The 16606-nt window shown below is 39.9% G+C and overlaps 1 protein-coding gene across 1 annotated transcript in view; it reads left to right on the top strand.

Moving 5' to 3' along the window:
- Positions 1 to 16606, top strand: part of OPN3 (opsin 3) — a 66634-nt gene that overhangs the window by 34704 nt on the left and 15324 nt on the right. Inside the window, 1 exon segment of the mRNA XM_032607894.1 lies at positions 15391 to 15710. Within this exon segment, the coding sequence (XP_032463785.1) occupies positions 15391 to 15710 (320 nt within the window).

Raw genomic sequence — 16606 nt, 5'->3', positions numbered from 1 at the left:
CTTCAGACCTAGGGACACATACAGACTGAAAGTGAGGGGATGGGAAAAGATATTCCATGCAAATGCAAATCAAAAGAAAGCTGGAGTAACAATACTCATATCAGATAAAATAGACTTTAAAATAAAGAATGTTACAAGAGACAAGGAAGGACCCTACATAATGATAAAGGGATCAATCCAAGAAGATATAACAATTATAAATATGTATGTACCCAACATAGGAGCACCTCAATACATAAGGCAACTGCTTACAGCTATAAAAGAGGAAATTGACAGTAACACAATAATAGCGGAGGACTTTAACACCTCACTTACACCAATGGACAGATCATCCAAACAGAAAATTCATAAGGAAACACAAGCTTTAAATGACACAATAGACCAGATAGATTCAATTGATATTTATAGGACATTCCATCGGAAAACAGCAGATTACACTTTGTTCTGTAATCCGCACATGGAACATTCTCCAGGATAGATCCAGGATAGATCACATCTTGGGTCACAAATCAAGCATCAGGAAATTTAAGAAAATTAAAATCGTATCAAGCATCTTTTCTGACCGCAACACTATGAGACTAGATATCAATTACAGGAAAAAAATGTAAAAAAATCACAAACACATGGAGGCTAAGCAATATGTCACTAAATAACCAAAAGATCACTGAAGAAATCAAAGAGGAAATCAACAATACCTAGAAACAAATGACAATGAAAACACGATGATCCAAAACTTATGGGATACAGCAAAAGCAGTTCTAAGAGGGAAGTTTATACCAATACAATCTTACCGCAAGAAATAAGAAAAATCTCAAATAAACAATCTAACCTTACACCTAAAGGAACTAGAGAAAGAAGAACAAACAAAACCCAAAGTTAGTAGAAGGAAAGAAACCATAAAGATCAGAGCAGAAATAATGAAATAGAAACAAATAAAACCATAGCAAAGATCAATAAAACCAAAGGTTGGTTCTTTGAGAAGGTAAACAAAGTTGGTAAACCTTTAGCCAGACTCATCAAGAAAAAGTGGGAGAGAACTCAAATCAATAAGACTAGAAATGAAAAAGAAGTTACTATGGACACCACAGAAATACAAAGCATCATAAGAGACTACTACAAGCAACTTTATGTCAGTAAAATGGACAACCTGGAAGAAATGGACAAACTCTTAGAAAGGTATAACCTTCCAAGACGGAACCAGGAAGAAATAGACAATATGAACAGACCAATCGCAAGTAATGAAATTGAAACTGGGATTAAAAATCTTCCAACAAACAAAAGTCCAGGACCAGATGGCTTCACAGGTGAATTCTATCAAACATTTAGAGAAGAGCTAATACACATCCTTCCCAAACTCTTGCAAAAAATTTCAGAGGAAGGAATGCTCCCAAACTCATTCTGCAAGACCACCATCATCCTGATACCAAAACCTAACAAAGATATTACAAAAACGAAAATTACAGACCAATATCACTGATGAATATAGATGCAAAAATCCTCAACAAAATATTAGCAGACAGAATCCAACAACACATTAAAAGGCTCAAATACCATGATCAGTGGGATTTAGCCAGGTATGCAAGGATTCTTCAATACACAGAAATCAATCAATGTGATACACCATATTAACAAATTGAAGAATAAAAACCATATGATCATCTCAATAGATGCAGAAAAGGGTTTTGATAAAATCAACACTGATTTATGATAAAAATTCTCCAGAAAGTGGGCATAGAGGTAACCCACCTCAACATAATAAAGGCCATGACAAACCCACAGCAAACATCATTCTCAGTGGCGAAAAACTGAAAACATTTCCTCTAAAATGAGGAAGAAGACAAGGATGTCCACTCTTGCCACTATTATTCAGCATAGTTTTGGAAGTTTTAGCCACAGCAATCAGAGAAGAAAAAGAAATAAAAGAATACAAATTGGAAAAGAAAAAGTATAACTTTCACTGTTTGCAGATGACATGATACTATACATAGATAATCCAAAATATGCCACTAGAAAACTGCTAGAGCTAATCAATGAATTTGGTAAGGTTGCAGGACACAAAATTAATGCACATAAATCTCTTTCATTCCTATAAACTAATAATGAAAGATCAGAAAGACAAATTAAGGGAACAATCCCATTCACCATTGCAACAAAAAGAATAAAATACCTAGGAATAAACCTACCTAAGGAGGCAAAAGACCTGTACTCAGAAAACTATGAGACACTGATTAAAGAAATCAAAGATGACACAAACAGATGGAGAGATATACTATGTTCTTGCATTGGAGGAATCAGTATTGTGAAAATGACTATACTACCCAAAGCAATCTGCAGATTCAGTGCAATCCTTATCAAATTACTAATGGCATTTTTTACAGAGCTAGAACAAAAAAATCTTAAAATTTGTATGGAGATACAAAAGACCCCGAATAGCCACAGCAATCTTGAGGGAAAGAAACGGAGCTGGAGGAATCAGAGTCCCTGACTTCAGACTATACTACAAAGCTACAGTAATCAAGACAATATGGTACTGGCACAAAAACAGAAATACAGATCAATGGAACAGGATAGAAAGCCCAGAGATAAACTCACACCTATGGTCAACTAATCTATGACAAAGGAGGCAAGGATATACAATGGAGAAAAGACAGGCTCTTCAATAAGTGGTGATGGGTAAACTGGACAGCTACATGTAAAAGAATGAAATTAGAACACTCCCTAACACCATACACAAAAATAAACTCAAAATGGCTTAGAGACCTAAATGGAAGATCAGACACTATAAAACTCTTAGAGGAAGACATAGGAAGAACACTTTTTGACATAAATCACAGTAAGATCATTTTTGACCCACCTCCTAGAGTAATGGAAATAAAAACAAAAATAAAAATTTGGACCTAATGAAACTTAAAGGATTTTGCACAGCAAAGGAAACTATAAACAAGATGAAAAGACAACCCTCAGAATGGGAAAAAAATATTTGCAAATGAATAAATGGACAAAGGATTAATCTCTAAAATATATAAACAGCCCATGCAGCTCAATATCAAAAAACCAAACAACCCAATCAAAAAATGGGCAAAAGACCTAAATAGACATTTCTCCAAAGAGTACATACAGATGGCCATGAGGCACATGAAAAGATGCTCAACATCACTAATTATTAGAGAAATGCAAATCAAAACTACAATGGGGTATCACCTCACACTGGTTAGAATGGGCATTATCAGAAAATCTACAAACAACAAATGCTGGAGAGGGTATGGAGAAAAGGGAACCCTGTTGCACTGTTGGTGGGAATGTAAATTGATACAGCCACTATGGAGAACAGTATGGAGGTCCCTTAAAAAACTAAAAATAGAATTAACATATGACCCAATAATCCCACTGCTGTGCATATATCCAGTAAAAACCATAATTCAAAAAGACACATGCACCCCATTGTTCATTGCAGCACCATTTATAATAGCCAGGTCATGGAAACAACCTAAATGTCCATCGACAGATGAATGGATAAAGAAGATTTGGTACATATTTACAATGGAATATTACTCAGCCATAAAAATAATTGAAAGTGGGTCATTTGTAGAGATGTGGATGGACCTAGAGACTGTCATACAGAGTGAAGAAAGTCAGAAAGAGAAAAACTAATATGGTATATTAACGCATATATGTGGAATCTAGAAAAATAGTACAGATGAACCTGTTTGCAAGGCAGAAATACAGACACAGATGTAGAGAACAAATATAAGGACACCAAGGGGGGAAAGTGGGGTGGGGAGTGGTGGTGGTGGGGTGAATTGGCAGATTGGGATTGACATATATACTCTAACATGTATAAAATAGATAACTAGTAAGAACCTGCTGTATAAAAAAAATAAAATTAAAATAAATAAACTGCTATAAAAAAATTTTAGGGGAAAAGCAGAAGGGAAATATGAGTTTAAATGATTGATCATCTACATGTGTGGGTTTTTGTGTATAGACATGTAAGTATCTATATGCAAATATAGATACAAATATGTTTATGGAATTACTAACATTTATGAATCATTGGATATATTTAAAGAGTAAAGTAATATATTTTTCAATGTTTATGTTACTGAGTCCAAGCTCATAGTGCTCACCGTACAACAGACCAGTAAATTGAGAGATGAGTTGTTGGGACAAGAAATAGTGACTTTATTTGAAAGCCAGAAGACTGAGAAGATGGTGGACTTGTGTCCCAAAGAACCATCTTGCCTGAGTTAGAATTCAGGCTTCTTTTATACTAAAAGGGGAGGGAGTAAAGTCAAACCTTTCCTGGTTCCAGTCAGCCTCTGGAGGGGATGTGTTAATTTCTTCCTACAGTCATTCACAGGTAGGCCTAGTCAGGATGTTTCCTGTGAGCTAAACAAAGTTATTTTAGTTTAATGCTCATTACTGGGGAGTCAGTGTTCCCAGAGATGGGTCATTATGTATTGTTTAAGCTTATAGGCAATATCCCTTTAGAGATTAACTTGCAATAGAATACAAAACGTTCTTCCCTATTAAAATTATATTTACATTGCATGACTCTTTAAATTTAAGGTAAAACAAATTTAAATATATCTCTTTAAAAATGTGAGAGTATACATAATTTCTCAAAATTCTATTAGGAAAAACACTAGAAAAAAGATTGAAGACCTCTGTTGTGAACCACGGGAAGCCACAAAAGGCATGGTCAGATGTGTACAAGCCTGGTAACGACTAACATTTCTACCTCCCCACATGTCTGGAGTCTTAGAGGTTCTTACACGAATTCAAAGAGGATTGCTTGGTCGGCGGGAAGATGGCGGAAGAGTAAGATGTGGAGATCGCCTTCCTCCTCACGGATACACCAGAAATACATCTACACGTGGAACAACTCCTACAGAACACCTACTGAAGGCTGGCAGAAGACCTCAGAGCTCCCAAAAGGCAAGAAACTCCCCACGTACCTGGGTAAGGCAAAAGAAAAAAGAAAAAACAGAGACAAAAGAATAAGGACGGCACCTGCATCAGAGGGAGGGAGCCGTGAAGGAGGAAAAGTTTCCACACACTAGGAAGCCCCTCCGCGGGCGGAGACTGCGGGAGGCGGAGGGGGGAGCTTCGGGACCGCGGAAAGGTGCACAGCGACGGGTGTGGAGGGCAAAGCGGGGAGATTCCTGCACAGACGATCGGTGCCGACCGGCACTCACCAACCTGAGAGGCTTGTCTGCTCACCCGCCGGGGCTGGCGGGGCTGCGAGCTGAGGCTCGGGTTTCAGTTTTGGACGGAGCGCAGGGAGAGGACTGGAGTTGGCGGCTTGAGCATAGCCTGAAGGGGTTGGTGTGCCACGACTAGCCGGGAGGGAGTTCAGGGAAAAGCCTGCACCGGCCGAAGAGGCAAGAGACTTTTTCTTCCCTCTTTGTTTCCTGGTGCGCGAGGAGAGGGGTTTAAGAGCGCTGCTTAAAGGAACTCCAGAGACGGGCGCGAGCCGCGGCTAAAAGCGCGAACCCCAGAGACGGGCGCGAGCCGCGGCTGAGGGCGCGAGCCCCCGAGACGGGCGCGAGCCGCGGCGGGAAGCGCGAGCCCCAGAGACGGGCGCGAGCCGCGGCTGAAACCGCGGAGCCCAGAGACGGGCGGGAGACGCTGGGGCTGCTGCTGCCGCCACCAGGGGGGCTGTGTGCGAGCACAGGTCACTCTCCGCGCCCCTCTTCCGCGGAGCCTGTGCAGGCCGCCACTGCCAGGTTCCCGGGATCCAGGGACAACTTCCCCGGGAGTACGCACGGCGGGTCTCAGGCCAGTGCTGCGTCACGCCGCCTCTGCCGCTGCAGGCCCGCCCCGCACGCAGTGCCCCGCCTTCCCCCATCCCCCAACCCCCGGCCTGAGTGAGCCGGAGCTCCCGAATCAGCGGCTCCTTTAACCCCGTCCTGTCTGAGCAAAAAACAGACGCCCTCCAGCGATCTGCGCGCAGGGGCAGGGCCGGGTACAAAGCTGAGCTCCTGTGAGCTGTGAGAGCAGGGAGGAGAGGGGGAGGTCTCTCCCGGCAGCCGCGGAGGCGGCGGATTGAAGCTCCACAATCAACTTGATGTGCCCTGCATTGTGGAATACCTGAATAGACAGGGAGTGATCCCAAATTGAAGAGGGGGAATTTAGGAGCGAGATCTGTGATTTTTTTTTCCCTTTTCCTCTTTTTGTGAATGTGTGCGTGTATGCTTCTGTGTGAGATCTTGTCTGTATACTCTTGCTTCCACCATTTGTCCTAGGGCTCTATCCGTCCATGGTTTTGTTTTTTTTTTTAAAAAAAAAAAAAAATTTTTTTTAATAATTAATTTTAATTGTAATAACTTTATTGAACTTTACCTTCGTTCTTTCTTTCTTTCTTTCCTTCCCTCCTTCCCTCCTTTAGACAGCGAATCACCCCAGGTTGAGGGGGTGGTCTCTGGGAGCAGGATTTATGATTTTTCCCCCTTTGCCTCTCTTTGTGAAGGTGTATGTGTATGCTTCTGTGTAAGATTTTCTCTGTATAGCTTTGCTTCCAACATTTGTCCTAGGGCTCTATCCATCCATGGTTTTTTTTTAAAAAAAAATTTTTTTTTTCTTAATAATTAATTTTAATTGTAATAACTTTATTGTACTTTACCTTCGTTCTTTCTTTCTTTCCTTCCTTCCTTCCCTCCTTTAGACAGCGAATCACCCCAGGTTGAGGAGGTGGTCTCTGGGAGCAGGATTTATGATTTTTCCCCCTTTGCCTCTCTTTGTGAACACGTATGTGTATGCTTCTGTGTAAGATTTTCTCTGTATAGCTTTGTTTCCAACATTTGTCCTAGGGTTCTATCTGTTCTTTTTTTTTTTTCTTTCTAAATATTTTTTAGTACAATAACTATATTATACTTTATTTTATTTTTACTGTATCTTCTTTCTTCCTTTTTTCCTTCTTTCCCTCCTTCCTTCCTCCCTTCCTCCCTCCCTCCCTCCCTCCTTTCTTTCCTTCTTTGCTTCTTTCTTCCTTCCTTCCTTTCCTCCTTTCCTCCTTTCCTTCTTTCTTTCCTCAAACTTCTACTAATTCTCTCTACATTTTCTCCTTCTTTCCCTCCTTCCTTCCTTCCTTCCTCCCTCCCTCCCTCCTTTCTTTCCTTCTTTGCTTCTTTCTTCCTTCCTTCCTTTCCTCCTTTCCTTCTTTCTTTTCTCATACTTCTACTAATTCTCTCTACATTTTCTCCTTCTTTCCCTCCTACCTTCCTTCCTTCCTCCCTCCCTCCCTCCTTTCTTTCCCTCTTCGCTTCTTTCTTCCTTCCTTCCTTTCCTCCTTTCCTTCTCTCTTTCCTCAAACTTCTACTAATTCTCTCTACATTTTCTCCTTCTTTCCCTCCTTCTTTCCTTCCTTCCTCCCTCCCTCCCTCCCTCCCTCCTTTCTTTCCTTCTTTGCTTCTTTCTTCCTTCCTTCCTTTCCTCCTTTCCCTCTTTCTTTCCTCATACTTCTACTAATTCTCTCTACATTTTCTCCTTCTTTCCCTCCTTCCTTCCTTCCTCCCTCCCTCCCTCCTTTCTTTCCTTCTTTGCTTCTTTCTTCCTTCCTTCCTTTCCTCCTTTCCTTCTTTCTTTCCTCATACTTCTAATAATTCTCTCTACTTTTCCTCCCTTTTATTCTGAGCCGTGTGGATGAAAGGCTCTTGGTGCTCCAGCCCAGGAGGCAGGGCTCTGCCTCTGAGGTAGGAGAGCCAACTTCAGAACACTGATCAACAAGAGACCTCCCAGCTCCACATAATATTAAACGGTGGAAATCTCCCAGAGACCTCCATCTTAACACCAGCACCCAGCTTCACTCAACGACCAGCAAGCCACAGTGCTGGACAACCTATGCCAAACAACTAGCAAAACAGGAACACAACCCCACCCATTAGCAGAGAGGCTGCCGAAAATCATAACAAGGCCACAGACACCCCAAAACACACCACCAGACGTGAACCTGCCCACTAGAGAGACAAGATCCAGCCTCATCCAGCACAACACAGGCACTAGTCCCCTCCACCAGGAAGCCTACACAACCCGCTGAAACAACCTTAGCCACTGGAGACAGACATGAAAAACAACGGGAACTACGAACGTGCAGCCTGCAAAAAGGAGACCCCAAACACAGTAAGATAAGCAAAATGAGAAGACAGAAAAACACACAGCAAATGAAGGAGCAAGATAAAAACCCACCAGACCTAACAAATGAAGAGGAAATAGGCAATCTACCTGAAAAAGAATTCAGAATAATGATAGTAAGGATGATCCGAAATCTTGGAAGTAGAATGGACAAAATGCAAGAAACAGTTAACAAGGACCTACAAGAACTAAAGATGAAACAGGCAACGATGAACAACGCAATAAATGAAATTAAAAGTACTCTAGATAGGATCAATAGCAGAATAACTGAGGCAGAAGAACGGATAAGTGACCTGGAAGATAATGTAGTGGAAATAACTACTGCAGAGCAGAATAAAGAAAAAAGAATGAAAAGAACTGAGGACAGTCTCAGAGAGCTCTGGGACAACATTAAACGCACCAACATTCGAATTATAGGGGTTCCAGAAGAAGAAGAAAAAAAGAAAGGGACTGAGAAAATATTTGAAGAGATTATAGTTGAAAACTTCCCTAATATGGGAAAGGAAATAGTTAATCAAGTCCAGGAAACACAGAGAGTCCCATACAGGATAAATACAAGGAGAAATACGCCAAGACACATATTAATCAAACTATCAAAAATTAAATACAAAGAAAGCATATTAAAAGCAGCAAGGGAAAAACAACAAATAACACACAAGGGAATCCCCATAAGGTTAACAGCTGATCTCTCAGCAGAAACCCTACAAGCCAGAAGGGAGTGGCAGGACATACTGAAAGTGATGAAGGAGAAAAACCTGCAACCAAGACTACTCTACCCAGCAAGGATCTCATTCAGATTTGATGGAGAAATTAAAACCTTTACAGACAAGCAAAAGCTGAGAGAGTTCAGCACCACCAAACCAGCTTTACAACAAATGCTAAAGGAACTTCTCTAGATAAGAAATGCAAAAGAAGGAAACAACCTATAATAACGAACCCAAAACAATATAGAAAATGGGAATAGGAACATACATATCGATAATTACCTTAAATGTAAATGGACTAAATGCTCCCACCAAAAGACACAGATTGGCTGAATGGATACAAAAACAAGACCCTTATATATGCTGTCTACAAGAGACCCACCTCAGACCTAGAGACACATACAGACTGAAAGTAAGGGGATGGAAAAAGATATTCCATGCAAATGGAAACCAAAAGAAAGCTGGAGTAGCAATTCTCATATCAGACAAAATAGACTTTAAAATAAGGACTATTAAAAGGGATAAAGAAGGACACTACATAATGATCAAGGGATCGATCCAAGAAGAAGATATAACAATTGTAAATATTTATGCACCCAACATAGGAGCACCTCAATACGTAAGGCAAATACTAACAGCCATAAAAGGGGAAATTGACAGTAACACATTCATAGTAGGGGACTTTAACACCCCACTTTCACCCATGGACAGATCATCCAAAATGAAAATAAATAAGGAAACACAAGCTTTAAATGATACATTAAACAAGATGGACTTAATTGATATTTATAGGACACTCCATCCAAAAACAACAGAATACACATTTTTCTCAAGTGCTCATGGAACATTCTCCAGGATAGATCATATCTTGGGTCACAAATCAAGCCTTGGTAAATTTAAGAAAATTGAAATTGTATCAAGTATCTTTTCTGACCACAACGCCATGAGACTAGATATCAATTACAGGAAAAGATCTGTAAAATATACAAACACATGGAGGCTAAACAATACAATACTTAATAATGAAGTGATCACTGAAGAAATCAAAGAGGAAATAAAAAAATACCTAGAAACAAATGACAATGGAGACACAACGACCCAAAACCTATGGGATGCAGCAAAAGCAGTTCTAAGGGGGAAGTTTATAGCAATACAAGCCCCCCTTAAGAAGCAGGAAACATCTCGAATAAACAACCTAACCTTGCACCTCAAGCAATTAGAGAAAGAAGAACAAAAAAGCCCCAAAGCTAGCAGAAGGAAAGAAATCATAAAAATCAGATCAGAAATAAATGAAAAAGAAACGAAGGAAACGATAGCAAAGATCAATAAAACTAAAAGCTGGTTCTTTGAGAAGATAAACAAAATAGATAAACCACTAGCCAGACTCATCAAGAAAAAAAGGGAGAAGACTCAAATCAATAGAATTAGAAATGAGAAAGGAGAAATAACAACTGACACTGCAGAAATAAAAAAAATCATGAGAGATTACTACAAGCAACTCTATGCCAATAAAATGGACAATCTGGAAGAAATGGACAAATTCTTAGAAATGCACAACCTGCCAAGACTGAATCAGGAAGAAATAGAAAATATGAACAGACCAATCACAAGCACTGAAATTGAAACTGTGATTAAAAATCTTCCAACAAACAAAAGCCCAGGACCAGATGGCTTCACAGGTGAATTCTATCAAACGTTTAGAGAAGAGCTAACACCTATCCTTCTCAAACTCTTCCAAAATATAGCAGAGGGAGGAACACTCCCAAATTCCTTCTACGAGGCCACCATCACCTTGATACCAAAACCAGACAAGGATGTCACAAAGAAAGAAAACTACAGGCCAATATCACTGATGAACATAGATGCAAAAATCCTCAACAAAATACTAGCAAACAGAATCCAACAGCACATTAAAAGGGTCATACACCATGATCAAGTGGGGTTTATTCCAGGAATGCAAGGATTCTTCAATATACGCAAATCTATCAATGTGATAAACCATATTAACAAATTGAAGGAGAAAAACCATATGATCATCTCAATAGATGCAGAGAAAGCTTTCGACAAAATTCAACACCCATTTATGATAAAAACCCTCCAGAAAGTAGGCATAGAGGGAACTTTCCTCAACATAATAAAGGCCATATATGACAAGCCCACAGCAAACATCATCCTCAATGGTGAAAAACTGAAAGCATTTCCACTAAGATCAGGAACAAGACAAGGTTGCCCACTCTCACCACTCTTATTCAACATAGTTTTGGAAGTTTTAGCCACAGCAATCAGAGAAGAAAAGGAAATAAAAGGAATCCACATCGGAAAAGAAGAAGTAAAGCTGTCACTGTTTGCAGATGACATGATACTATACATAGAGAATCCTAAAGATGCTACCAGAAAACTACTAGAGCTAATCAATGAATTTGGTAAAGTAGCAGGATACAAAATTAATGCACAGAAATCTCTGGCATTCCTATATACTAATGATGAAAAATCTGAAAGTGAAATCAAGAAAACACTCCCATTTACCATTGCAACAAAAAGAATAAAATATCTAGGAATAAACCTACCTAAGGATACGAAAGACCTGTATGCAGAAAATTATAAGACACTGATGAAAGAAATTAAAGATGATACAAATAGATGGAGAGATATACCATGTTCTTGGATGGGAAGAATCAACATTGTGAAAATGACTCTACTACCCAAAGCAATCTACAGATTCAATGCAATCCCTATCAAACTACCACTGGCATTTTTCACAGAACTAGAACAAAAAATTTCGCAATTTGTATGGAAACACAAAAGACCCCGAATAGCCAAAGCAGTCTTGAGAACGAAAAAAGGAGCTGGAGGAATCAGGCTCCCTGACTTCAGACTATACTACAAAGCAACAGTAATCAAGACAGTATGGTACTGGCACAAAAACAGAAAGATAGATCAGTGGAACAGGATAGAAAGCCCAGAGATAAACCCACGCACATATGGACACCTTATCTTTGATAAAGGAGGCAGGAATGTACAGTGGAGAAAGGACAGCCTCTTCAATAAATGGTGCTGGGAAAACTGGACAGGTACATGTAAAAGTATGAGATTAGATCACTCCCTAACACCATACACAAAAATAAGCTCAAAATGGATTAAAGACCTAAATGTAAGGCCAGAAACTATCAAACTCTTAGAGGAAAACATAGGAAGAACACTCTATGACATAAATCACAGCAAGATCCTTTCTGACCCACCTCCTAGAGTAATGGAAATAAAAACAAAAATAAACAAATGGGACCTAATGAAACTTCAAAGCTTTTGCACAGCAAAGGAAACCATAATCAAGACCAAAAGACAACCCTCAGAATGGGAGAAAACATTTGCAAATGAAGCAACTGACAAAGGATTAATCTCCAAAATTTACAAGCAGCTCATGCAGCTCAATAACAAAAAAACAAACAACCCCATCCAAAAATGGGCAGAAGACCTAAACAGACATTTCTCCAAAGAAGATATACAGAATGCCAACAAACACATGAAAGAATGCTCAACATCATTAATCATTAGAGAAATGCAAATCAAAACTACAATGAGATATCATCTCACACCAGTCAGAATGGCCATCATCAAAAAATCTAGAAACAATAAATGCTGGAGAGGGTGTGGAGAAAAGGGGACACTCTTGCACTGCTGGTGGGAATGTGAATTGGTTCAGCCACTATGGAGAACAGTATGGAGGTTCCTCAAAAAACTACAAATAGAATTACCATATGACCCAGCAATCCCACTACTGGGCATATACCCTGAGAAAACCAAAATTCAAAAAGAGTCATGTACCAAAATGTTCATTGCAGCTCTATTTACAATAGCCCGGAGATGGAAAGAACCTAAGCGCCCATCATCGGACGAATGGATAAAGAAGATGTGGCACATATACACAATGGAATATTACTCAGCCTTAAAAAGAAATGAAATTGAGTTATTTGTAATGAGATGGATAGACCTAGAGTCTGTCATACAGAGTGAAGTAGGTCAGAAAGACAAAGACAAGTACCGTATGCTAACACATATATATGGAATTTAAGGGGAAAAAATGTCATGAAGAACCTAGGGATAAGACAGGAATGGAGGCGCAGACCTACTGGAGAACGGACTTGAGGATATGGGGAGGGGGAAGGGTGAGTTTTGACAGGGCGAGAAAGAGTCATGGACATATACACACTAACAAACGTAGTAAGGTAGATAGCTAGGGGGAAGCAGCCGCAAGGCACAGGGATATTAGCTCGGGGCTTTGGGATAGCCTGGAGGGGTGGGAGGGGGAGAGTGGGAGGGAGGGAGACGCAAGAGGGAAGACACATGGGAGCACATGTATATGTATAGCTGATTCACTTTGTTATAAATCAGAAACTAACACACTATTGTAAAGCAATTATACCCCAATAAAGATGTTAAAAAAAAAAAAAAAAAAAAAGAGGATTGCTTTACCTTTGTAGAAGTTCTCCTTCCAGTCAGAAATGCCCTCCCTGATACTTTTTGTTTCTTAAGACCTAGTCCATCTTTTCAGATCCAACTTAACTTTTACCTCTTCATGAAGCCATCCCCAAAAAACAATCCAGTGGGATTTCATTTTTCTGGTTTGTTGTTGCACAATAAACTTAACATATGATTACGTATCATCTTACATTGCCCATCTTACATTGCCCTTAAATGTTGCATATGAGTTAGTCTTGGCTTTATAAGCATATTGTAGTCCCTTTGAAGGTAGGGACCACATGTCTCTGATTTCTCCTATAAGACCTACTCAGCAGAGTAAGAGGCACTTAATACATACATGATCAATTCGCAGCTTTATGGGGGAGCAGGGACATCACACTAGCCCTATAGAAGTTGTAGGGTAATAGAAGTTGCCCTGTAGTGCAATAGGCTGTGTAACAACAAAATCGAGTTCTGAAGTCAGTCCTGGGTTCTCAAAATTGTCTCCACTATCTCTTACCCTTTGGAGCCACGGACCTCTTTTTCCAAAACAAAGGAATACCATACATAGAGTGATTACCATGGGGCTTGACTCATAACTGATGCCCAGTTTGCAACAGTCGCCTTCCCCTTTCCTGCCCACAGTGTCACCTGGAATAGAGAATTAGGCTTAACATCAGTTTAAAAGTACATGTAACATAGTTGTAAGATTATCCATGCATTTTCATCCTCCTGGGGTGTGATCTGGGAATCAATTAGAATATAGAAAGTAATTTGGACTCAGGATTGAAATTCGCTAGTGAAAAAAAAGAGGCTGACATATATTTTGCAACAAAGGGATGTAGTTTAGGTCAGTTCAAATGGGTCACCGTCCAAGACTAAGTCAGTGTGACTAAGCCTGCTACTTATATATACCCGTGCTATTGGGAGGGCCTGAGGAATGCAAGGCTTGCTCTCTCTAGGTCTGTACTAACAGGTCATGGTACTGAATAATAGCTACTGAATTCAGGACTTGAAGCCCATTGTGCTTGCTAAGACACAGTTATGGTCAAAAACTATATTATATTTTTTAAATTCCTTATTGCTTTGAACTAAATAATAAGAAGGGAAAATTCAGTAAACTCCTGTGTTCTGACATCACAATATTGGCTCCCTATTTCAGCTCTGAGCACAATGAGGTTTTTCCTGACACCCTGTCCACATTTCCCTTTATGCCCTCTCCTGCCTCACCTCACATTATTCTCTATCTCTGCACCATCTCGTCCCTTCATAGCACTTCACTAATTTACTTGTTTTGCTTTTTGGTTTGTTATTATCTCTTCTCTTTTACCCACTGGACTGTAATAAGTTCCACAAAACCTTGTTTCACTCACCACTTCACGTCAATTTTCTAGCACCGTGATTGACACATGCAGTTAATGAATAAGCAAATTAATATATGAAATATATAAATTATTGAGTGAATAAATTGCTCTCTCGGGAGAGGCAGAGAAATAAATGAATAATCTTGTTAAAGCCTATTTGTTGTAAAATAAAAGTATAGATGAAGACACAGGAGCACAGAAGACTTCCATCTCTGTCAGCAGTCTTGCATGTGAAAGTTCATAGGCTGACGCTGCTAGTAGGTAGGTTAGGACATCTCTTGTGTAATTTTACCATCACTTTGGTCAGTTCACACTTGTGGAACCCACTTTGACTTTATCTCTATAGCTGAGTCAGATACCTGAGAGAAGTCAAAACCAAAAGAGACTTTTTTTTTAGTGACTCTTCTTGAAATGCTCCAGTTTCCCTTTGGCAGAAAATTTAACACAACAGCTGTACCATTGGGCTAGAGCTGATTTTAGAGCTTTTATTTTTGTCCTGCTATAACTCACATGCCATTTTCCATTCCACATTTTCTTTTATGAGTAAATATGTTTCCAACTGAGTTTCCTGGGGGCTGTGAGACGTTATCTCTATTAAGATATTTTGGCTTTTAGAGCACCTTGTTGGTTCCAGATACTCTGTAAGGTATTGCCAGCGGAGAATGTTCTGCCTGTCTTCTCCCACAACCCCGCAGTGCTGTGCTATGCTGTCCCACTTTCTCTTCTTGCAGGTATTTTTTCCATTATCACCCTAACTACACTGGCCTGTGAACGTTATATTGGCATGATCCATAACAGAGTGATCAGTTTTTCCTGGGCCTGGAGGGCCATTACGTACATCTGGCTATACTCACTGGTGAAGTCAGGGTCACCTCTCCTGGGCTGGCATAGGTACATCCTGGGTGTGCATGTACTAGGCTGTGCTGTGGGTTGGAAATCCAAGGACATCAGCGACTCCTCCTTTGTGCTTTTCTTATTTCTTGACTGCATGGTGGTACCTGTGGGTGTCATTGCCCATTGCTATGGCCATATTTTGTATTCCATTCGAAAAGTGAGTTGAAGAATATGAATGCCCCTCCTCCAAATTGTGCAGGGTAGAAAATTTTCTGTGAAAGAAAATCATACTCTTCCCCACAGCTGATACAGCTCTAGGGGACGTCCCACTTGATAAAATTTTGCACTGTGAGTCACTCTCTGACAAGATCAATGAGGAATGGCATTTACTTTCCCTTCGTCACTCTTTAAACTAGAAAAAGGAAGGAAAGGAGTTCTGAGCAGACAAAATCAATAACAACCAAAAAAAAAAAAACCCTATATCTTCAAGCATTCTTAGAATTTAAGAACTCTAATAAAGGGAATTCCACACTTCCCATAACTTTATTCATCCAATAGTCACATATACCTACTAGAGAATGGTACAGATATTTTGTCTGGAAATCAGTTTTGAGTCATAAAGGACAAGAACTGACCACAGCAGGTTTCCTGTTAGGTGCTAGCAAGAAGGCGTCTGAAGTAACAGACTGGGGCACACTTCATATTCCAGTTTCTAACTTCAACCATGTACATTTTCCTTACTCACTGCTTCTTCCTACTCTTTTCTCTCATCAAAATTCTCCAGTCTCTTGCTCACTCTGCCAACCCCCTCTAGCTTTCACCTCTTTTAAATCACTTAGCCACATGCATTATTTTAAATCATGCCCCATTTTTTCATGTTCCAACATTTTTTATGCACATTCATTTTGAAAAAAATCAAATCCCTTGTTCAATCCAACTCTTTGTTTTCTGCATGACTGTAGTCAAACTACAATAAGTTGAAGAAAAACCACATTGGATTCCCAGCACCCACATTCAGCAAGCAGTGAGATGTCCTCTTAGCAGTGTCTAGCAAACTTTGGATCCCTAGATGGTCCACTCTCTATGCAGTTGCTATTACAAATCCTCAATTCT

Source organism: Phocoena sinus, chromosome 1 (assembly GCF_008692025.1).
Source record: "Phocoena sinus isolate mPhoSin1 chromosome 1, mPhoSin1.pri, whole genome shotgun sequence".
Lineage (NCBI taxonomy): Eukaryota > Metazoa > Chordata > Mammalia > Artiodactyla > Phocoenidae > Phocoena > Phocoena sinus.
This window is presented reverse-complemented; position numbering and strand designations above follow the sequence as displayed.